Source organism: Xenopus tropicalis, chromosome 8, assembly GCF_000004195.4.
Source record: "Xenopus tropicalis strain Nigerian chromosome 8, UCB_Xtro_10.0, whole genome shotgun sequence".
NCBI lineage: Eukaryota > Metazoa > Chordata > Amphibia > Anura > Pipidae > Xenopus > Xenopus tropicalis.
Genome location: NC_030684.2, coordinates 125,958,231 through 125,982,830, shown reverse-complemented (window position 1 = coordinate 125,982,830; position 24,600 = coordinate 125,958,231). Strand labels below are relative to the sequence as shown.

Sequence of the window (24,600 nt, the reverse complement as noted above, 5' to 3'; positions counted from 1 at the left end):
TATACAGTGCCATTTATATTGTATATATACAGTATAGTGTGACATTTATATTCTATATATACAGTATAGTGTGACATGTATATTCTATATATACAGTATAGTGTGCCATTTCTATTGTATATATACAGTATAGTGTGACATTTATATTCTATATATACAGTATAGTGTAGAATTTGCTGAACTCCTGGTTGTTACATTTTAAACAATGTTGCAAAGGTCAGTCTCCTCCAGCAATACAGGTCTGTCAGTCTGCTGCCTTGTGTTACATTGTTTCAACAGTCTGAGCCACCAGGGCAGGGAATAGAAAAGGACAGGCAAGCACTGCTTCTAATAGCAATTATAAATACAAATAACTCAAAAACCATTACAAACTTGTAATAAATGTATATTGGAAAGCTGCTTAGAATTTTGGTTTCTTTTATTAGGCAAAAAATGATATTTTGCATTGCCTTGCCTTAAGGAATATTGGTCTCTAGAATGACACTTTGTTGAACAGGATGACTGCTGGAGATAAGAACAAAGCTCAAGACTATTTACCTGGTATATCAGTGATTATGGATGAGCAGGGAAGGAATTGTGGGATATGTAGTCTGTATCCAGGACTTGTAACAGAAGCTTAGTGATGTAGGCAGGGGAATAATCCAATTGACTTGTGCACCAGGGAGGGATCCAGGGAGTGCCTGCCTTTGGAGCCATATCCACGGGTTGGATGAAAGGTTATAAAGAACCACCTGCTGCTGATCCATCCATAACCCATGTGAAAGAGACTGTCCAGGAGATCAGACAGGCTCCCATTTCACCCTGTGTGTAGCTCGGCCAGGAGTAAAAGGCCTAGAGCTCCAACTATTCAGAGAGAGCCCATCCTGTTCCCTGCCAAACTGCTACAGATCCAGGAGGGGCCCAGTGCCACTTGGGGAGTGTATGTGAATTCCATAGTGTTTGCCTGTGAGCGCCCCCCGGTGAGTGAGCCACCAAAGGGAGGATACTGGCAAGGATACAAGTGTGGGGCCCCTGTGTGAGAACAGGTGTTGTTCATGTACCTGCTACGTGGGAGCGGCTACTAAGTCCAAGGAGAGGTACTTTGGGGCAGGTAGTGCTACCTGGGGTATATTAATAATGAATGCAGCAATATTTTGCATTGAATTGAACCGTACATTATTTAATCCCATCCAGAGTTGATTATGGAGCCGTGATATTAAAAAGCCTGTGCTAGGCAGACAGTCAGTGTGTTATCTGCTAGAGAGACAGATAGTTCCCCACATCTCTCCAGTGCAGATTTGTTAATTATACAGTATTATAAACCTGTTGCATTTTTCTACTTTTGAATAAAGTTTATCTTTGTTGCTAAAAACTGTGTGGGATTCATTTTCCTAGTGGAATTCCTAAGTGCCCACTAGGTGGAGACACTGCGCTATAAATCTCAGTTCCCAGTTTCCTTCATAGCAAAGAGGTTTAGGCTACTGGAACACAGAGACTGCACCATTTAATTGAGTGTAAGGCTGATGCCACACGTGGCGTAGGGCTGATATATCAGCGTATATCAGCTACATGTGCCTGCACCCGAGCGTATCCCATTCATTCGGGTGCAGGCACAAGTAGCAAGCGTAGGGCTGAATTTTCGGGCAACTGTCTCCCCCTACTGGGCAGGAAAAAATATACCCCAGCAGCACTGAAGCATTTCTCTGTAAAATAGAAAATACAGTCTGTGTCGAGCAAGGTAAATAATCACAGTGAATATGGTAAGGATTTAATGCTTTATTAGCAAGTGGTTCTTCTAACAGTTTCTACTATATGCTTAATATTGTCTTATAGCATTTCACTGGAGAGATTATTAAACATGTTGCTACACTGTGCACAATAAAATTAACATTTAATAACATTCATTTGATCTACAAGTCACAAAATGGATTTGGGCATATTTATTAAGCTCGTGTTAAATAAAGGTATATACCAAGAGCCCCTTATTTCAGTTGGCATAGATTAGTCTCCATTAGCAATGACTGCGCTCTGATTCACTTCCACATCTTCAGTAGAGTTTGGGTTGCACAATGACATCTCCAATAATAGTGTAATGCAGAGACTTCCAGCTAATGACATTCCCACTCGTATATATATAATTTCGCAGAACCTGCCTTATAAGCTTTGGAGGCAAAACCTTATTCCACATATGGACATCGGTTATTTCCCCTTGAAAGGAAGCATTAGGATCCCATTCAGGGTAATAATATTGCTGCATCTGACCCAGGGAAATACCATCCTGGAGATCAATAGAAAAGCCTTTCTGCAGTACTGCGCGAGGGGAGACTTTCCCATTTACCCAAAGCTGTAGAACCCCAGTGTTAGAGTCCCAGGTCACACAGATGTGATTCCAGTCCAGAGGTTTTGCCTTTCCAGTGATGGACACCTGTGTATTGTTTATATAGATACTGGAATCATAAAATGGTATGGAATAAGGTATATGGGACTGGAAAATAGCAAACATATTGAGGACCTTTGATTTGGGGGTGCCTAGGGTAAAAAGTGCAGAGTTTCCAACCTCTGTGTAGCTCCTCAAGCAAACGGTGAGTTTGTGTAACGGCCCAGTCACCATTGGTTTCAGAACCACATAATCATCAACAGACTTTTTGGGGAATAAAAAGATATTTCTATCCATGTCTTGAAGGAGAGGAGGGTTTCATGGAAAAAAGACAAGATAATACAGTTAGAAACCTTACAGCCATGAGGGGAAACAACCAGTAAAACAAAACTAAGGGGAAGTTAATGTTAAAATGAACCTGTTGCTTGACTGATGGAATGGGCAACAAAATATTAATCAGTTTATTTGCATCTGTTTCTGCATGTGTCTCTCTCTAACTAAAGTATATCTGGTTGCTGTCAGTAATGCCTGGTCACCAGAAAGGCAGAATAATTCTAAAGGTACATTACCATTGTTATTATGGGCATTCAAACCATTACCTTGCCCCTAGGGTATGAGTTCCCCTAATACCCAGATAATTTATATTCTTAAACTTAAGAAGAGCAAAGAGTTTAAAAAAAATGTATAAATTATAAAAGAATTACATAAATAAAGCCCAGCTGGGTAATTTTAGGACTCATTGCATCTCATTTTGGCCTGTCTGTCCTTCACCCCAACTAAATCACAATATATATGACTTTTCTCAAGACCAACAATTCCTCATAAATGAAATGACTTAAGTGCCAGCCGCTGGTGCCTGGGTTATTTGCTGTATGACGTGAATAAGGGACTAAGCGACAGGCTTATATGCTGAGTGCCAGGGTACAGGGTTTCATGAGAACATACAAACATTCCCAACCCATTCAGTGACCAATTTCTATTGATGGTTCTTTACTTACCTTCTTGTGCCATGGATCCAGCAAAGAGCAAAAGCCAAAGGACTCGCATCTCCATGTTCCTAAATGAAAGAAGGTTTCACTTAACAAGCCATAAAGTCATTATTTCATGCCATATCCCACAAATAAGCTAAAATGATTAGTATTTGCCTATCCTGGAAACGCCAGGCTCACCAGATGTTCTCAAATTTAAAGCTACACGTGTTTTATGAATATCTCCCTTATATTTCCATTTGTGTTAAGGGTCTACTGGCGGATCATTAGAACAAGATGGCTGCTCCCATGAATAGTGCAGGAATGGTTAAAAAACTCCACCTTTTATTATAAATATCACTATTATACTTTATTTCAATGCCATACACTAAATTATTTTACTGAGACTATACATTATTTACATCAGTGGAGCTTTCAAAACAGTGGTTTCCAAACTGTCGGGTTGGTTCAGCATCTGGGGGGGGTTTGACTGAAGGCCAGTTAGGGTCAGATTTGCAGTGAAAAGATGCAAGATATTCTTGAGGCTATGGCTGAATGACTGATCCATTAATGTTTCCTATATCTATTATTTTGGTATGAGCTAAGTGGGCTGTAATAGGTTGGACCTCTACGGGATGCTTGAATGGAAAAAGTTTGACCACTGATCTAAGGTACTGAATTTAAATGCAAGATATTGTGTATTACTGAAGGCGTCGCCCTTATAATACATGAGTGATACTCAGAGTTCCCTGTATAACTCAGCCTGCAGCCTTGTGCCTTTATATGGTCACAGAACCCCTCAGTAACTGCTAATATCCTTATCATTTACAGTAGGGGGTACATTATCCCTTATAATACATGAGTGATACTCAGAGTTCCCTGTATAACTCAGCCTGCAGCCTTGTGCCTTTATATGGGCACAGAACCCCTCAGTGACTGCTAATATCCTTATCATTTACAGTAGGGGATACATTATCCCTTATAATACATGAGTGATACTCAGAGTTCCCTGTATAACTCAGCCTGCAGCCTTGTGCCTTTATATGGGCACAGAACCCCTCAGTGACTTCTAATATCCTTATCATTTACAGTAGGGGGTACATTATCCCTTATAATACATGAGTGATACTCAGAGTTCCCTGTATAACTCAGCCTGCAGCCTTGTGCCTTTATATGGGCACAGAACCCCTCAGTGACTGCTAATATCCTTATCATTTACAGTAGGGGGTACATTATTCCTTATAATACATGAGTGATACTCAGAGTTCCCTGTATAACTCAGCCTGCAGCCTTGTGCCTTTATATGGTCACAGAACCCCTCAGTGACTTCTAATATCCTTATAATTTACAGTAGGGGGTACATTATCCCTTATAATACATGAGTGATACTCAGCGTTCCCTGTATAACTCAGCCTGCAGCCTTGTGCCTTTATATGGGCACAGAACCCCTCAGTGACTTCTAATATCCTTATCATTTACAGTAGGGGGTACATTATCCTTTATAATACATGAGTGATACTCAGAGTTCCCTGTATAACTCAGCCTGCAGCCTTGTGCCTTTATATGGGCACAGAACCCCTCAGTGACTGCTAATATCCTTATCATTTACAGTAGGGGGTACATTATCCCTTATAATACATGAGTGATACTCAGAGTTCCCTGTATAACTCAGCCTGCAGCCTTGTGCATTTATATGGCCACAGAACCCCTCAGTGACTTCTAATATCCTTATCATTTACAGTAGGGGGTACATTATCCCTTATAATACATGAGTGATACTCAGAGTTCCCTGTATAACTCAGCCTGCAGCCTTGTGCCTTTATATGGGCACAGAACCCCTCAGTGACTGCTAATATCCTTATCATTTACAGTAGGGGGTACATTATCCCTTATAATACATGAGTGATACTCAGAGTTCCCTGTATAACTCAGCCTTGTGCCTTTATATGGTCATGGTGTTCCTTTAGTTACAGACATTAATTATATCCCAGACACACCAAGCAATACCCAAGGTACTGGGGGGCATTTAGTTACCTGAGATAAGTTGGGACCCTATGGCTCTGGAAGAATGTATAAGGCTTATTCTCCATGGTTGTATTACATAGCTCCCATCATGCTACTAGTCTCAAGTACAATAACAGAAGAATAAAAGAGTAAAATAGAATAAATATGAAAGTTCAATTTACCTGGTGTGTTACTGATTGTGGTTCCTGTGTGAGGAGCAGCAATGGAATCCGATGGTATCCTTGCTGGGATCCCAGAGTACTGCTCCCAGTAACACAGGCTCCTCCTTATATGCTCTGGGCTCCCTACTGTGGGAATTGTATTTGAATTGAAAGGAAAAGGAAATCTGCATTCTTATGGTACTCTGATAAAACATACACTTTTTATTATAAAAACAAGAGGCCCCAAATGTCATCCTTCTTTAGGGGCCACTTCAAGCAGGGGGTATTCTGAAGTAATTTTATACTTTATAGTATATTCATTTAATCTATATATATATTTTGAGATCAGTTTGAAAGGTTAAAGCACTTGGGATGTTTGTGTGTGTAGGTAGTAAATTACATTAACTGCCAGCATCCTACAACTGCCACCCTTTGCCACGGGAGATGCTGGGAGTCACATTTCCATAGGACTAAGTGGGCTCCATGTTGCACACCCTGAGGAACCCAACCTTCTGGGAAACTATGGATCCGGATATACAGAATTAAAAAGAGAAAGCAGCACCTATTAATTACCACTCCCATACTGCTGGGGTCACTTTTAATTAACGTGTTATTTAATCTGTAATGGCCTCATCTGATGTGATGAAATGATTGGTGACTAACGAATGAGGAATGGAATAATGGGTTGATGTAAATAAATAGAATTTGATATGTCAGTTTGACTGTAGGAATCACAGATAGTGATGGGCGAAAAGTTTCGCCAGGCATAGATTCGCAGCGAATTTCCGCGTTTCGCCATTGGCGGATTGTTTCGCGAAACGGATGAAAAATTTCGCCGCGGAAAAATTCGCCGCACGTCCAAAAATTGTCGCCGGCGTCAAAAAAGAATAGTCGCTGGCGACAAAACAATAGCCGCGCGTCAAAAAAATAGCCGTGTGCGCTGAAACAATAGCCGTGCGACGAAACAATAGCCGCGGGCGACGAAACAATAGCCGCGGGCGACGAAACAATAGCCGTGCAACAAAACAATAGCCGCGTGCGACGAAACTATAGCCCTGCGACGAAACAATAGCCGCGTGTGACGAAACAATAGCCGTGCGACAAAACAATAGCCGCGTGTGACGAAACAATAGCCGTGCGACAAAACAATAGCCGCGTGCGACAAAACAATAGCTGTGCGACAAAACAATAACCGCGTGTGATGAAACAATAGCCGTGCGACAAAACAATAGCCGCGTGCAACGAAACAATAGCCGTGCGACAAAACAATAGCCGCGGGCGACGAAACAATAGCCGTGCGACGAAACAATAGCCGCGTGCGACGAAACAATAGCCGCGTGCGACGAAACAATAGCCGTGCGACAAAACAATAGCCGCGTGTGATGAAACAATAGCCATGCGACAAAACAATAGCCGCGTGTGATGAAACAATAGCCGCGTGCGACGAAACAATAGACGTGCGACAAAACAATAGCCGCGTGCGACGAAACTATAGCCGTGTGACGAAACTATAGCCGTGCGACGAACCAATAGCCGCGTGCGACGAAACAATAGCCGTGCGACAAAACAATAGCCGCGTGCGACGAAACAATAGCCGTGCGACAAAACAATAGCCGCGTGCGACGAAACAATAGCCGTGCGACAAAACAATAGCTGCGTGCAACGAAACAATAGCCGTGCGACAGAACAATAGCCGCGGGCGACGAAACAATAGCCGTGCGCGACGAAACAATAGCCGTGCGATGAAATAATAGCCGCGTGCGACAAAACAATAGCCGTGCGACAAAACAATAGCCGCGTGCGACGAAACAATAGCCGTGCGACAAAACAATAGCCGCGTGTGATGAAACAATAGCCGTGCGACAAAACAATAGCCGCGTGCGACAAAACAATAGCCGTGCGACAAAACAATAGCCGCGTGTGATGAAACAATAGCCGTGCGACAAAACAATAGCTGCGTGCAACGAAACAATAGCCGTGCGACAAAACAATAGCCGCGGGCGACGAAACAATAGCCGTGCGATGAAATAATAGCCGCGTGCGACAAAACAATAGCCGTGCGACAAAACAATAGCCGCGTGCGACGAAACAATAGCCGTGCGACAAAACAATAGCCGCGTGCGACGAAACAATAGCCGTGCGACAAAACAATAACCGCGTGTGATGAAACAATAGCCGTGCGACAAAACAATAGCCGCGTGCAACGAAACAATAGCCGTGCGACAAAACAATAGCCGCGGGCGACGAAACAATAGCCGTGCGACAAAACAATAGCCGCGTGCGACGAAACAATAGCCGTGCGACAAAACAATAGCCGCGTGTGATGAAACAATAGCCGCGTGCGACGAAACAATAGCCGTGCGACAAAACAATAGCCGCGTGCGACGAAACTATAGCCGTGCGACGAAACTATAGCCGTGCGACGAACCAATAGCCGCGTGCGACGAAACAATAGCCGTGCGACAAAACAATAGCCGCGTGCGACGAAACAATAGCCGTGCGACAAAACAATAGCCGCGTGCGACGAAACAATAGCCGTGCGACAAAACAATAGCCGCGTGTGATGAAAAAATAGCCGTGCGACAAAACAATAGCTGCGTGCAACGAAACAATAGCCGTGCGACAGAACAATAGCCGCGGGCGACGAAACAATAGCAGTGCGCGACGAAACAATAGCCGTGCGATGAAATAATAGCCGCGTGCGACGAAACAATAGCCGTGCGACAAAACAATAGCCGCGTGTGATGAAACAATAGCTGTGCGACAAAACAATAGCCGCGTGCGACAAAACAATAGCCGTGCGACAAAACAATAGCCGCGTGTGATGAAACAATAGCCGTGCGACAAAACAATAGCTGCGTGCAACGAAACAATAGCCGTGCGACAAAACAATAGCCGCGGGCGACGAAACAATAGCCGTGCGATGAAATAATAGCCGCGTGCGACAAAACAATAGCCGTGCGACAAAACAATAGCCGCGTGCGACGAAACAATAGCCGTGCGACAAAACAATAGCCGCGTGTGATGAAACAATAGCCGTGCGACAAAACAATAGCCGCGTGCAACGAAACAATAGCTGTGCGACAAAACAATAGCCGCGGGCGACGAAACAATAGCCGTGCGATGAAATAATAGCCGCGGGCGGTGAAACAATAGCCGCGCGACATTTTTTTTTGTCGCACAACATTTTCGCCGTTTCGCAAATTTTTCGCCGTTTCGCGGATCTTTTGAAAGATTCGCGAATTTTTCGGCGAAGCGAAACGGAACAGATTCGCTCATCACTAATCACAGAATGAAATTGTGGTGGGAAAGTTGAAAGAAGAAACCTCAAAATCTTATCTCAGAATTTTCTTATCCTACATTCTAGGGGTCACTGCAGCTTGGGTTCCAGTTCATTTAAACATGTAAAAGTCACATACAGCCCAGATCCAAGTGTGAAGTCTTTAATAAAATGTCATTTAATAACATTCATTTGTTCTACAAGTCACAAAATGGATTTGGGGCATATATATTAAGCGTGTGTTAAATAAAGGTATATACCAAGAGCCCCTTATTTCAGTTGGCATAGATTAGTCTCCATTAGCAATGACTGTGCTCTGATTCACTTCCACATCTTCAGTAGAGTTTGGGTTGCACAATGACATCTCCAATAATAGTGTAGCGCAGAGACCTCCAGCTAACGACATTCCCATCCGTATACAAATAATTTCGCTGAACCTGCTCTATCTCCTCTGGAGGCAAAACCTTATTCCACATATGGACATCGGTTATTTCCCCTTGAAAGGAAGCGTTAGGGTCCCATTCAGGGTCAAGATATTTTTGCATCTGACCCAGGGAAATACCATCCTGGAGATCAATAGAAAAGCCTTTCTGCAGTACTGTGAGAGGGGAGAGTTTCCCATTAACCCAAAGCTGTAGAACCCCAGTGTTAGAGTCCCAGGTCACACAGATGTGATTCCAGTCCAGAGGTTTTGCCTTTCCAGTGATGGACACCTGTGTATTGTGTATGTAGATCCTGGAATCATAAAATGGTAGGGAATAAGGTATATGGGACTGGTAAATAACAAACATATTGAGGACCTTTGATTTGGGGGTGCCTAGGGTAAAAAGTGCAGAGTTTCCAGCGTCTGTGTAGCTCCTCAAGCAAACGGTGAAGTTATTTAAAGGCCCAGTCACCACTGGTTTCAGAACCACATAATCAGAGACAGACTTTTTGGGGAAGAAGAAGATATTTCTATTCATGTCTTGAAGGAGAGATGGGTTTCATGGAAAAAAGACAAGATAATACAGTTAGAAACCTTACAGCCATGAGGGGAAACAACCAGTAAAACAAAACTAAGGGGAAGTTAATGTTAAAATGAACCTGTCCCTTGACTTTGATGGAATGGACAATAAGGGGTAATTATATCTTAGTTGGGATCAAGTACCGGTACTGTTTTATTATTACAGAGAAAAGGGAATCATTTAACCATTAAATAAACCCAATAGGGCTGTTCTGCCCCCAATAAGGGGTAATTATATCTTAGTTGGGATCAAGTACAGGTACTTTTTTATTATTACAGAGAAAAGGGAATCATTTAACCATTAAATAAACCCAATAGGGCTGTTCTGCCCCCAATAAGGGGTAATTATATCTTAGTTGGGGTCAAGTACAGGTACTGTTTTATTATTACAGAGAAAAGGGAATCATTTAACCATTAAATAAACCCAATAGGGCTGTTCTGCCCCCAATAAGGGGTAAGTATATCTTAGTTGGGATCAAGTACAGGTACTGTTTTATTATTACAGAGAAAAGGGAATCATTTAACCATTAAATAAACCCAATAGGGCTGTTCTGCCCCCAATAAGGGGTAAGTATATCTCAGTTGGGTACTGTTTTCAAGTACAGGTACTGTTTTATTATTACAGAGAAAAAATCTAAATTATTTGCTTGTAATGGAGTCTATGGGAGATGGCCTTTCCGTAATTCGGAACTTTCTGGACAATGGGTTTCCGGATAAGGGATCCAATACCTGTACATACAAACATTCCCAACCCATTCAGTGATCAATTTCTATTGATGGTTCCTTACTTACCTTCTTGTGCCATGGATCCGGCAAAGAGCAAAAGCCAAAGGACTCGCATCTCCATGTTCCTAAATGAGAGAAAGTTTCACTTAACAAGCCATAAAGTCATTATTTCATGCCATATGCCACAAATAAGCTAAAATGATTAGTATTTGCCTATCCCGGAAACGCCAGGCTCACCAAATGTCGTCAAATTTAAAGCTGCACGTGTTTTATGAATATCTCCAGTTAACAGTATGGGGATCATTTACATTTGTGTGAGGGTCTACTGGGCGGATCATTAGAACAAGATGGCTGCTCCCATGTATAGTGCATGGAATGGTTAAAAAACTCCACCTTTTATTATAAACATTACTATTATACTTTATTTCTGTGCCACTGGCATGCACTAAATTATTTTACTGAGACTACACATTATTCACGTCAGTTTCCATCTGAGTGGAGCTTAACTTTCAAAACTGTCGGGTTGGTTCAACATCTGGGGGGGTCCGACTGTAGGCCAGTTAGGGTCAGATTTGCAATGAAAACATATTTGCTGTGCAAGATATTCTTGAGGCTATGGCTGAATGACTGATCCATTAATGTTTTCTATATCTATTATTTTGGTATGAGCTAAGTGGGCTGTAATAGGTTGGACCTCTACGGGATGCTTGAATGGAAAAAGTTTGACCACTGATCTAAGGTACTGAATTTAAATGCAAGATATTGTGTATTACTGAAGTTGTCACCCTTATAATACACGAGTGATACTCAGAGTTCCCTGTATAACTCAGCCTGCAGCCTTGTGCCTTTATATGGGCACAGAACCCCTCAGTGACTGCTAATATCCTTATCATTTACAGTAGGGGGTACATTATCCCTTATAATACATGAGTGATACTCAGAGTTCCCTGTATAACTCAGCCTGCAGCCTTGTGCCTTTATATGGGCACAGAACCACTCAGTGACTGCTAATATCCTTATCATTTACAGTAGGGGGTACATTATCCCTTATAATACATGAGTGATACTCAGAGTTCCCTGTATAACTCAGCCTGCAGCCTTGTGCCTTTATATGGGCACAGAACCCCTCAGTGACTGCTAATATCCTTATCATTTACAGTAGGGGGTACATTATCCCTTATAATACATGAGTGATACTCAGAGTTCCCTGTATAACTCAGCCTGCAGCCTTGTGCCTTTATATGGGCACAGAACCACTCAGTGACTGCTAATATCCTTATCATTTACAGTAGGGGGTACATTATCCCTTATAATACATGAGTGATACTCAGAGTTCCCTGTATAACTCAGCCTGCAGCCTTGTGCCTTTATATGGTCACAGAACCCCTCAGTGACTGCTAATATCCTTATCATTTACAGTAGGGGTACATTATCCCTTATAATACATGAGTGATACTCAGAGTTCCCTGTATAACTCAGCCTGCAGCCTTGTGCCTTTATATGGGCACAGAACCCCTCAGTGACTGCTAATATCCTTATCATTTACAGTAGGGGGTACATTATCCCTTATAATACATGAGTGATACTCAGAGTTCCCTGTATAACTCAGCCTGCAGCCTTGTGCCTTTATATGGGCACAGAACCCCTCAGTGACTGCTAATATCCTTATCATTTACAGTAGGGGGTACATTATCCCTTATAATACATGAGTGATACTCAGAGTTCCCTGTATAACTCAGCCTGCAGCCTTGTGCCTTTATATGGTCACAGAACCCCTCAGTGACTTCTAATATCCTTATCATTTACAGTAGGGGGTACACTATCCCTTATAATACATAAGTGATACTCAGAGTTCCCTGTATAACTCAGCCTGCAGCCTTGTGCCTTTATATGGGCACAGAACCCCTCAGTGACTTCTAATATCCTTATCATTTACAGTAGGGGGTACATTATCCCTTATAATACATGAGTGATACTCAGAGTTCCCTGTATAACTCAGCCTGCAGCCTTGTGCCTTTATATGGGCACAGAACCACTCAGTGACTGCTAATATCCTTATCATTTACAGTAGGGGGTACATTATCCCTTATAATACATGAGTGATACTCAGAGTTCCCTGTATAACTCAGCCTGCAGCCTTGTGCCTTTATATGGGCACAGAACCCCTCAGTGACTGCTAATATCCTTATCATTTACAGTAGGGGGTACATTATCCCTTATAATACATGAGTGATACTCAGAGTTCCCTGTATAACTCAGCCTGCAGCCTTGTGTCTTTATATGGTCACAGAACCCCTCAGTGACTTCTAATATCCTTATCATTTACAGTAGGGGGTACACTATCCCTTATAATACATAAGTGATACTCAGAGTTCCCTGTATAACTCAGCCTGCAGCCTTGTGCCTTTATATGGGCACAGAACCCCTCAGTGACTTCTAATATCCTTATCATTTACAGTAGGGGGTACATTATCCCTTATAATACATGAGTGATACTCAGAGTTCCCTGTATAACTCAGCCTGCAGCCTTGTGCCTTTATATGGTCACAGAACCCCTCAGTGACTGCTAATATCCTTATCATTTACAGTAGGGGGTACATTATCCTTTATAATACATGAGTGATACTCAGAGTTCCCTGTATAACTCAGCCTGCGGCCTTGTGCCTTTATATGGGCACAGAACCACTCAGTGACTGCTAATATCCTTATCATTTACAGTAGGGGGTACATTATCCCTTATAATACATGAGTGATACTCAGAGTTCCCTGTATAACTCAGCCTGCAGCCTTGTGTCTTTATATGGTCACAGAACCCCTCAGTGACTGCTAATATCCTTATCATTTACAGTAGGGGGTACATTATCCCTTATAATACATGAGTGATACTCAGAGTTCCCTGTATAACTCAGCCTGCAGCCTTGTGCCTTTATATGGGCACAGAACCCCTCAGTGACTGCTAATATCCTTATCATTTACAGTAGGGGGTACATTATCCCTTATAATACATGAGTGATACTCAGAGTTCCCTGTATAACTCAGCCTGCAGCCTTGTGCCTTTATATGGTCACAGAACCCCTCAGTGACTTCTAATATCCTTATCATTTACAGTAGGGGGTACACTATCCCTTATAATACATAAGTGATACTCAGAGTTCCCTGTATAACTCAGCCTGCAGCCTTGTGCCTTTATATGGGCACAGAACCCCTCAGTGACTTCTAATATCCTTATCATTTACAGTAGGGGGTACATTATCCCTTATAATACATGAGTGATACTCAGAGTTCCCTGTATAACTCAGCCTGCAGCCTTGTGCCTTTATATGGGCACAGAACCACTCAGTGACTGCTAATATCCTTATCATTTACAGTAGGGGGTACATTATCCCTTATAATACATGAGTGATACTCAGAGTTCCCTGTATAACTCAGCCTGCAGCCTTGTGCCTTTATATGGGCACAGAACCCCTCAGTGACTGCTAATATCCTTATCATTTACAGTAGGGGGTACATTATCCCTTATAATACATGAGTGATACTCAGAGTTCCCTGTATAACTCAGCCTGCAGCCTTGTGCCTTTATATGGTCACAGAACCCCTCAGTGACTTCTAATATCCTTATCATTTACAGTAGGGGGTACACTATCCCTTATAATACATAAGTGATACTCAGAGTTCCCTGTATAACTCAGCCTGCAGCCTTGTGCCTTTATATGGGCACAGAACCCCTCAGTGACTTCTAATATCCTTATCATTTACAGTAGGGGGTACATTATCCCTTATAATACATGAGTGATACTCAGAGTTCCCTGTATAACTCAGCCTGCAGCCTTGTGCCTTTATATGGTCACAGAACCCCTCAGTGACTGCTAATATCCTTATCATTTACAGTAGGGGGTACATTATCCTTTATAATACATGAGTGATACTCAGAGTTCCCTGTATAACTCAGCCTGCGGCCTTGTGCCTTTATATGGGCACAGAACCACTCAGTGACTGCTAATATCCTTATCATTTACAGTAGGGGGTACATTATCCCTTATAATACATGAGTGATACTCAGAGTTCCCTGTATAACTCAGCCTGCAGCCTTGTGCCTTTATATGGTCACAGAACCCCTCAGTGACTGCTAATATCCTTATCATTTACAGTAGGGGGTACATTATCCTTTATAATACATGAGTGATACTCAGAGTTCCCTGTATAACTCAGCCTGCGGCCTTGTGCCTTTATATGGGCACAGAACCCCTCAGTGACTGCTAATATCCTTATCATTTACAGTAGGGGGTACATTATCCCTTATAATACATGAGTGATACTCAGAGTTCCCTGTATAACTCAGCCTGCAGCCTTGTGCCTTTATATGGGCACAGAACCCCTCAGTGACTGCTAATATCCTTATCATTTACAGTAGGGGGTACATTATCCCTTATAATACATGAGTGATACTCAGAGTTCCCTGTATAACTCAGCCTGCAGCCTTGTGCCTTTATATGGTCACAGAACCCCTCAGTGACTTCTAATATCCTTATCATTTACAGTAGGGGGTACACTATCCCTTATAATACATAAGTGATACTCAGAGTTCCCTGTATAACTCAGCCTGCAGCCTTGTGCCTTTATATGGGCACAGAACCCCTCAGTGACTTCTAATATCCTTATCATTTACAGTAGGGGGTACATTATCCCTTATAATACATGAGTGATACTCAGAGTTCCCTGTATAACTCAGCCTGCAGCCTTGTGCCTTTATATGGGCACAGAACCACTCAGTGACTGCTAATATCCTTATCATTTACAGTAGGGGGTACATTATCCCTTATAATACATGAGTGATACTCAGAGTTCCCTGTATAACTCAGCCTGCAGCCTTGTGCCTTTATATGGGCACAGAACCCCTCAGTGACTGCTAATATCCTTATCATTTACAGTAGGGGGTACATTATCCCTTATAATACATGAGTGATACTCAGAGTTCCCTGTATAACTCAGCCTGCAGCCTTGTGCCTTTATATGGTCACAGAACCCCTCAGTGACTTCTAATATCCTTATCATTTACAGTAGGGGGTACACTATCCCTTATAATACATAAGTGATACTCAGAGTTCCCTGTATAACTCAGCCTGCAGCCTTGTGCCTTTATATGGGCACAGAACCCCTCAGTGACTTCTAATATCCTTATCATTTACAGTAGGGGGTACATTATCCCTTATAATACATGAGTGATACTCAGAGTTCCCTGTATAACTCAGCCTGCAGCCTTGTGCCTTTATATGGTCACAGAACCCCTCAGTGACTGCTAATATCCTTATCATTTACAGTAGGGGGTACATTATCCTTTATAATACATGAGTGATACTCAGAGTTCCCTGTATAACTCAGCCTGCGGCCTTGTGCCTTTATATGGGCACAGAACCACTCAGTGACTGCTAATATCCTTATCATTTACAGTAGGGGGTACATTATCCCTTATAATACATGAGTGATACTCAGAGTTCCCTGTATAACTCAGCCTGCAGCCTTGTGCCTTTATATGGTCACAGAACCCCTCAGTGACTGCTAATATCCTTATCATTTACAGTAGGGGGTACATTATCCTTTATAATACATGAGTGATACTCAGAGTTCCCTGTATAACTCAGCCTGCGGCCTTGTGCCTTTATATGGGCACAGAACCCCTCAGTGACTGCTAATATCCTTATCATTTACAGTAGGGGGTACATTATCCCTTATAATACATGAGTGATACTCAGAGTTCCCTGTATAACTCAGCCTGCAGCCTTGTGCCTTTATATGGGCACAGAACCCCTCAGTGACTGCTAATATCCTTATCATTTACAGTAGGGGGTACATTATCCCTTATAATACATGAGTGATACTCAGAGTTCCCTGTATAACTCAGCCTGCAGCCTTGTGCCTTTATATGGGCACAGAACCCCTCAGTGACTTCTAATATCCTTATCATTTACAGTAGGGGTACATTATCCCTTATAATACATGAGTGATACTCAGAGTTCCCTGTATAACTCAGCCTGCAGCCTTGTGCCTTTATATGGTCACAGAACCCCTCAGTGACTTCTAATATCCTTATCATTTACAGTAGGGGGTACACTATCCCTTATAATACATAAGTGATACTCAGAGTTCCCTGTATAACTCAGCCTGCAGCCTTGTGCCTTTATATGGGCACAGAACCCCTCAGTGACTTCTAATATCCTTATCATTTACAGTAGGGGGTACATTATCCCTTATAATACATGAGTGATACTCAGAGTTCCCTGTATAACTCAGCCTGCAGCCTTGTGCCTTTATATGGGCACAGAACCCCTCAGTGACTTCTAATATCCTTATCATTTACAGTAGGGGGTACATTATCCCTTATAATACATGAGTGATACTCAGAGTTCCCTGTATAACTCAGCCTGCAGCCTTGTGCCTTTATATGGGCACAGAACCCCTCAGTGACTTCTAATATCCTTATCATTTACAGTAGGGGGTACATTATCCCTTATAATACATGAGTGATACTCAGAGTTCCCTGTATAACTCAGCCTGCAGCCTTGTGCATTTATATGGTCACAGAACCCCTCAGTGACTGCTAATATCCTTATCATTTACAGTAGGGGGTACATTATCCCTTATAATACATGAGTGATACTCAGAGTTCCCTGTATAACTCAGCCTGCAGCCTTGTGCCTTTATATGGGCACAGAACCCCTCAGTGACTTCTAATATCCTTATCATTTACAGTAGGGGGTACATTATCCCTTATAATACATGAGTGATACTCAGAGTTCCCTGTATAACTCAGCCTGCAGCCTTGTGCCTTTATATGGTCACAGAACCCCTCAGTGACTGCTAATATCCTTATAATTTACAGTAGGGGGTACATTATCCCTTATAATACATGAGTGATACTCAGAGTTCCCTGTATAACTCAGCCTGCAGCCTTGTGCCTTTATATGGGCACAGAACCCCTCAGTGACTGCTAATATCCTTATCATTTACAGTAGGGGGTACATTATCCCTTATAATACATGAGTGATACTCAGAGTTCCCTGTATAACTCAGCCTGCAGCCTTGTGCCTTTATATGGGCACAGAACCCCTCAGTGACTGCTAATATCCTTATCATTTACAGTAGGGGGTACATTATCCCTTATAATACATGAGTGATACTCAGAGTTCCCTGTATAACTCAGCCTGCAGCCTTGTGCCTTTATATGGGCACAGAACCCCTCAGTGACTGCTAATATCTTTATCATTTACAGTAGGGGGTACATTATCCCTTATAATACATGAGTGATACTCAGAGTTCCCTGTATAACTCAGCCTGCAGCCTTTATATGGTCATGGTGTTCCTCTAGGTCATGGTGTTCCTCTAGACATTAATCATATCCCAGACACATCAAGCAATACCCAAGGTACTGGGGGGCATTTAGTTACCTGAGATAAGTTGGGACCCTATGGATCTGGGAGAATGTATAAGGCTTATTCTCCATTGTTGTATTACATAGCTCCCATCATGCTACTAGTCTCAAGTACAATAACAGAAGAATAAAAGAGTAAAATAGAATAAATATGAAAGTTCTGTTTACCTGGTGTGTTACTGATTGTGGTTCCTGTGTGAGGAGCAGCAATGGAATCCGATGGTATCCTTGCTGGGATCCCAGAGTACTGCTCCCAGTAACACAGGCTCCTCCTTATATGCTCTGGGCTCCCTACTCATGGGAATTGTGGAATTTGTATTTGCATTGAAAGGAAAAGGAAATCAAAAGGAAATAAAGGAAATAAATCATAGACTTTTTATTATAAAAACAACATCTGCCACGGGAGATGCTGGGAGTCACATTTCCATAGGAGTCAGTGGGCTCCATGTTGCACACCCTGAGGAACCCAACCTTCTGGGAAACTATGGATCCGGATATACAGAATTAAAAAGAGAAAGCAGCACCTATTAATTAGCACTCCCATACTGCTGGGGTCACTTTTAATTAATTTGTTATTTAATCTGTAATGGCCTCATCTGATGTGATGGAATGATTGGTGACTAATGAATGTAAATGTAAATAAATAGAATTTGATATGTCAGTTTGACTGTAAGAATCATAGAGTGAAATTGTGGTGGCAAAGGGAAAGTTAAAAGAAGGTGAAAGAACCCCTATAAGAACCCCTATAATGTCTTATATTCTAGGGTTCACAAAACACTTGCAGCTTGGGTTCCAGTCCATTTAAACATGCTAAAGTCACATACAGCCCAGATCATGGAGGCAGCACAAGATTAAACAATAGAACTGTTATAGCAGGCAGCATGACACATATCCATCTCTTGGCAGGCAGCACAATATTGAATCACGAATTTGGACAAAGCAATAGCAGGCAGAGCAAGACTGAATCAGTAACCAAAGTCATAGCAGGCAGCATAAGATTAAATCAGCAGACATTGCACAAGTATAGCAGGCAGCATAAGATTGAATCAGCAGACATTGCACAAGTATAGCAGGCAGCATAAGATTGAATCAGCAGACATTGCACAAGTATAGCAGGCAGCATAAGATCGAATCAGCAGACATTGCACAAGTATAGCAGGCAGCATAAGATTGAATCAGCAGACATTGCACAAGTATAGCAGGCAGCATAAGATTGAATCAGCAGACATTGCACAAGTATAGCTGGCAGCATAAGATTGAATCAGCAGACATTGCACAAGTATAGCAGGCAGCATAAGATCGAATCAGCAGACATTGCACAAGTATAGCAGGCAGCATAAGATTAAATCAGCAGACATTGCACAAGTATAGCAGGCAGCATAAGATTAAATCAGCAGACATTGCACAAGTATAGCAGGCAGCATAAGATTGAATCAGCAGACATTGCACAAGTATAGCAGGCAGCATAAGATTGAATCAGCAGACAATGCACAAGTATAGCAGGCAGCATAAGATTGAATCAGCAGACAATGCACAAGTATAGCAGGCAGCATAAGATTGAATCAGCAGACAATGCACAAGTATAGCAGGCAGCATAAGATCGAATCAGCAGACATTGCACAAGTATAGCAGGCAGCATAAGATTAAATCAGCAGACATTGCACAAGTATAGCAGGCAGCATAAGATTAAATCAGCAGACATTGCACAAGTATAGCAGGCAGCATAAGATTGAATCAGCAGACAATGCACAAGTATAGCAGGCAGCATAAGATTGAATCAGCAGAGATTGCACAAGTATAGCAGGCAGCATAAGATTAAATCAGCAGACATTGCACAAGTATAGCAGGCAGCATAAGATTGAATCAGCAGACAATGCACAAGTATAGCAGGCAGCATAAGATTGAATCAGCAGACAATGCACAAGTATAGCAGGCAGCATAAGATTAAATCAGCAGACATTGCACAAGTATAGCAGGCAGCATAAGATTGAATCAGCAGACAATGCACAAGTATAGCAGGCAGCATAAGATTGAATCAAAGCTATTACAGGCCCCATAAGATCTATTCAGTAATTTAGCCAAAGTTGTAGCAGGCAGCATAAGATGGAGCCACTAGACAGGCCAAAGCATCTACCTACTGAATGAGTAGATACACCAAACCTATGGCGGGCAGCTCAGGGTTGGACCAACCTTGTACCTCTTTTCTAATCAAGTGACTTTCTACAGGGTCATGAATTGTTTAATGTTTTATTAGAAGATTGTGATGGAGAAATATCTCCCCCTAGTGGGCAGGAAACATATACCCAGCAGCACAGCCATAAGCAGCACTGAAGTGTTTCTTTGTATAGAAAAATACTGTCTGTGTTGCACAAGGTAAATAATTTAATAATCACAGTGTATATGGTAAGGATTTTATTTTTTATTGTTAAGTGCTTCAGATTCGACTATATATTTATTTTTGTCATATAGAATGTCATTGGAAAGGTGATTAAACATGTTACAAAATGATAACTGCTGAAATACAAGCCACAAGTCACAAAGTGGATTTTGGGCATGTTTATTATCATTTAAAACACAGGTATATACCTAAATACCCACTTATTTCAGTTTAATTGTTGATCTCCATTAGCAATTAATTCAGTGCAATAATTCAGTTTCAACAGAGAAGTGTTTAAAGGGGTGGTTCTAGAATGGCTAATTGCAGGCAGAGTTTCAATTGGTCATCCTTATCTATTTTGTATAGTTTGTGCATTATTTGCATTCTTCTTCTGACCCTTTATAGCTTTCAAATAGGGGTCACTGACCCCCCCCTGGTTACTAAAGTAACGTGGACCGTAGCAACCAGATAGCTACTAAATCTCCAAACTGAAAGAGCTCCTGAACAAAAAGCAAAATAATTAAACTATAAATAATAAAAAAGGAAGACCAATTGCTAATCGTCTCACAATAATAATCTCTACATCATACTAAGTCAGCTCTAAGGTGAACAGCCACCATGGTTAGGAAATGTGTGTTAAGGTCCCCATACATGTTGAGATCGCCAAGTGAGCGGATCTTCACCCGATATCCCCACCTACCGGTCGGCGATATGGGGGGCGTGTAGGCTAATTCTATCGTTTGGCCCTGGGGCCAAACAATCGAATTATATTGGCGGCAATGGGGCAGCCGGTTCGGGGGATCCGACTGAATTTTCTAACCTGGCCAATCAATATCTGGCCAATTTCAGGCCAGATATCGGTCGGGCAGGCCCCTTGTTTCTGCCCCTACACGGGCCGATAAGCTGCCGAATTGGTCCAAGGGACTGATATCAGCAGCTACAATCGGCCCGTGTATGGGGACCTTTATGCTCTGTTTGTTGTTTATTGCTATGCAGCACTGCTGACAGTAGAGGTCACCGTCTATCTCAGGCCAGAGAGTCTCCTGGGCTCTATAGTTTGAGAACTGGCAGCTTTAAAACAAACCAAATGCTTCTGCGTGTCAAGATTTTACAAATAGAGTTTGGGTTGCACAATGACATTTCCTTTAATAGTGTAGCTCAGAGACCTCCAGCTAATGACATTCCCATTCACACTACTATTTAGCGGAATCTGCTTTATGATCCCTGGAGGCAAGATCCTGTTCCACATATTGACATCAGTTATTTCCCCTTGAAAGGGAATCATAGTTTCACTCCGAGGCCCATAATATCTCCGCATCTGACCCAGGGAAATATTGTCCTGGAGATCAATAGAAAAGCCTTTCTGTAGTGCTCTGCGAATGAAGACTTTCCCATTAACCCAAAGCTGTAGAACCCCAGTGTTAGAGTCCCAGGTCACACAGATGTGATTCCAGTCCAGAACATCCACACTTGCATGAATGGTTACAGCCATATTGTTCACATAGATTTTGGAATAAAAATATTTTTGGGAATAGTCTATATTGAACTGGAAAATACTAAACACATTGCGGATCTGTGACACTGGTATTCCCACGGTTAAAAGGGGAGAGCCCCCTCTGTCTGTGTAGCTCCTCAAGCAAGCGGTCAGTTTATCCAAAGGCCCAGTCACCATTGGTTTCAGAACCACATAATCAGAGGGAGACTGACTGGGGAAGAGGAAGACCTTTTTATCCATGTCTAGAGAAGGGGGTGAGAAGGGATTTGCGGAAAAAAAGACAGTTAGAAAACAAAAGGGAATAGCCATTAAATGGTAACTAAGGATTTACTTGAAGTAGATTCATATTAAAGGGCACCTGTCATGCTGAATTTGTTTCCTCCACCAAAGTAGGGGGTAAAGCAGGGTATACATTATCCCTTATAATACATGAGTGATACCCAGAGTTCCCTGTATAACTCAGCCTGCAGCCTTGTGCCTTTATATGGGCACAGAACCCCTCAGTGACTGCTAATATCCTTATCATTTACAGTAGGGGGTACATTATCCCTTATAATACATGAGTGATACTCAGAGTTCCCTGTATAACTCAACCTGCAGCCTTGTGCCTTTATATGGGCACAGAACCCCTCAGTGACTGCTAATATCCTTATCATTTACAGTAGGGGGTACATTATCCCTTATAATACATGAGTGATACTCAGAGTTCCCTGTATAACTCAGCCTGCAGCCTTGTGCCTTTATATGGGCACAGAACCCCTCAGTGACTGCTAATATCCTTATCATTTACAGTAGGGGGTACATTATCCCTTATAATACATGAGTGATACTGAGAGTTCCCTGTATAACTCAGCCTGCAGCCTTGTGCCTTTATATGGGCACAGAACCCTCAGTGACTGCTAATATCCTTATCATATACAGTAGGGGGTACATTATCCCTTATAATACATGAGTGATACTCAGAGTTCCCTGTATAACTCAGCCTGCAGCCTTGTGCTTTTATATGGGCACAGAACCCCTCAGTGACTGCTAATATCCTTATGATTTACAGTAGGGGGTACATTATCCCTTATAATACATGAGTGATACTCAGAGTTCCCTGTATAACTCAGCCTGCAGCCTTGTGCCTTTATATGGGCACAGAACCCCTCAGTGACTGCTAATATCCTTATCATTTACAGTAGGGGGTACATTATCCCTTATAATACACAAGTGATACTCAGAGTTCCTACATAATATAATATAGTATAATATAATGGTATAGTATGCTATAGTATATAGTATAACTGGGAGGAGTTGCTGTTCTTTACATACCTTCTTGTGCCATGGATCCAGCAATAAATAAAAGCCAGAGGATTTGCATCGCCATGTTCCTAAATATAAGAAGTTCTTACTTAGTGAGCCATGAATTCATTATTTACTGTATGTCATATCTGTCATATATCCTGCAATACTTAGTATGTGCAGATCCCCAGCAGCTCTTCTCAAATTCACATGTACACAAATATGCATGTTTTTTAGTAATAGTTCCACATAAGAATCTGGGATAAATCACATTTGTGGTGAGGGTCTATTGGTTGCTTATGTAGCTCCCACCTAGCAACCATGTCGATATGAATGTTGTGGTCACAGCTTTATTACACCCCCCACCTTTCAGAATGTTGTCCTGCCCTAGAGCGAGCAGTCATTCCTGAAGCTGTTCATTTTCAGGCAGTGCTGGAGCCCAACACAGGTTTTTAAGGGGTTTCCAGTGGGAGGCAGGGGGGGTGTCACTATCCCTTTAAAAGGGAGGGCAATTTTAGTAGCTTTATGCACAAAATTTGTTAATGTTCTTAATATGTTTATAGTATACAGCTTGGTTATTTCCCTATGGGATGAAACCGTAAATTATTAGGGATGTAGCGAACCTCAAAAAAAAAAAAGTTCGCGAACGCGTTCGCGAACTTACGCCAAAAAGCGTGAATATTCGCAAACTTTGCGAACCCCATAGACTTCAATGGGAAGGCGAACTTTAAAACCTAGAAAAGCCATTTCTGGCCAGAAAACTGATTTTAAAGTTGTTTAAAGGGTGCCACGACCTGGACAGTGGCATGCAGGAGGGGGATCAAGGGCAAAAACTTCTCTGAAAAATACTTTGTTGACACAGCGTTGTGTAAAACCGCAAAGGCAGCTGGCAGACCTAGCGGAAATACGTGGCATTAGCACCATGGAAATGGGATTTGCTTACACCAGTACTAGGCTGAAAAAAGCCATGTGTGGCTTGTGCTGCGTTTTTAGGCCGAGAAAAAAACGCAGAGAAAAAACGCAGCGGAAAAAAAAATGCGGCGAACCTAAATTACGAACATACGCGAAAAGTTTGCGAACTTGCGAACGCCGGCGAACAGTTCGCTACATCTCTATAAATTATATCCTAGTAACGGTGCTTAGTGATGCCATCAGTTATACACAGAACCCCTCAAAAATACAAAGGACATAATATTTCGTGTCGTAATTATTAGATATAAAATGCTGTATCATGAACTTTCCAGGCAAAATCCAAAATATTAGCTCAATAGACAGAAATGAGCAGGAAAGCTCTATTTACCTGGTATATTAGTGAGTATGGCTCCTGTATGGTGAGCAGGGAAGGAATGGCCGTATCCTTGTTGGAATCCCAGAGTTCTGCTTACGGTAACACAGGCTCCTCCTTATATACTCCGGGCTCCCTACTTATGGGAATTGTGGGATTTGTAGTCTGTATCCAACACTTGTATTAGAAAAGTAGTGATGGAGCAACTACAACTCCCAGAAATCTTTAGTTTATG

The 24,600-nt window shown here is 42.1% G+C and overlaps 4 protein-coding genes across 8 annotated transcripts in view; all 4 read right to left on the bottom strand.

Annotated features, from left to right (window-relative positions):
* MGC108147 (protein) overlaps nt 1–5,571 on the bottom strand; it is a 60,550-nt gene extending 54,979 nt beyond the window's left edge. Inside the window, exon 1 of the mRNA XM_031890435.1 lies at nt 5,511–5,571. The gene's annotated coding sequence lies outside the window, so the exon portion shown is untranslated. The remainder of the gene's footprint in view (nt 1–5,510) is intronic.
* LOC100489750 (C-reactive protein) overlaps nt 1–24,434 on the bottom strand; it is a 42,807-nt gene extending 18,373 nt beyond the window's left edge. The window contains exon 1 of one of the 2 annotated variants that reach the window (XM_031891194.1): nt 24,381–24,434. The gene's annotated coding sequence lies outside the window, so the exon portion shown is untranslated. Of the gene's footprint in view, nt 1–5,510; nt 5,565–24,380 lie in introns of those variants that run through there. The other variant, XM_031891195.1, reaches the window with a different exon arrangement.
* Nucleotides 1,741–24,441, bottom strand: LOC100489659 (C-reactive protein). 2 transcript variants are annotated; one of them, XM_031891200.1, is made up of 3 exons: nt 24,381–24,441; nt 3,355–3,413; nt 1,741–2,655 (listed from the first exon to the last, which is right to left on the bottom strand). In XM_031891200.1, the coding sequence occupies exons 2-3, from the start codon at nt 3,407–3,409 to the stop codon at nt 2,027–2,029; spliced, it is 684 nt and encodes a 227-aa protein (XP_031747060.1). In that variant the 5' UTR covers nt 3,410–3,413; nt 24,381–24,441; the 3' UTR covers nt 1,741–2,026. The 2 variants fall into 2 exon arrangements, with proteins under 2 accessions (XP_031747060.1, XP_031747059.1); XM_031891199.1 differs by lacking the exon at nt 24,381–24,441 and adding an exon at nt 5,511–5,599.
* LOC100490829 (C-reactive protein) lies at nt 8,917–24,465 on the bottom strand. 3 transcript variants are annotated; one of them, XM_031891198.1, is made up of 4 exons: nt 24,381–24,460; nt 23,111–23,169; nt 21,746–22,038; nt 8,917–9,440 (listed from the first exon to the last, which is right to left on the bottom strand). In XM_031891198.1, exons 2-4 carry the CDS (start codon nt 23,163–23,165, stop codon nt 9,105–9,107), a joined length of 684 nt encoding a protein of 227 aa, XP_031747058.1. In that variant the 5' UTR covers nt 23,166–23,169; nt 24,381–24,460; the 3' UTR covers nt 8,917–9,104. The 3 variants fall into 3 exon arrangements, with proteins under 3 accessions (XP_031747058.1, XP_031747056.1, XP_031747057.1); XM_031891196.1 differs by lacking the exons at nt 21,746–22,038; nt 24,381–24,460 and adding exons at nt 10,565–10,623; nt 18,093–18,218 and having other exon boundaries at nt 8,917–9,733; nt 23,111–23,128; XM_031891197.1 differs by lacking the exons at nt 21,746–22,038; nt 23,111–23,169 and adding an exon at nt 10,565–10,623 and having other exon boundaries at nt 8,917–9,733; nt 24,381–24,465.
* Nucleotides 24,466–24,600: the final 135 nt, after the last annotated feature.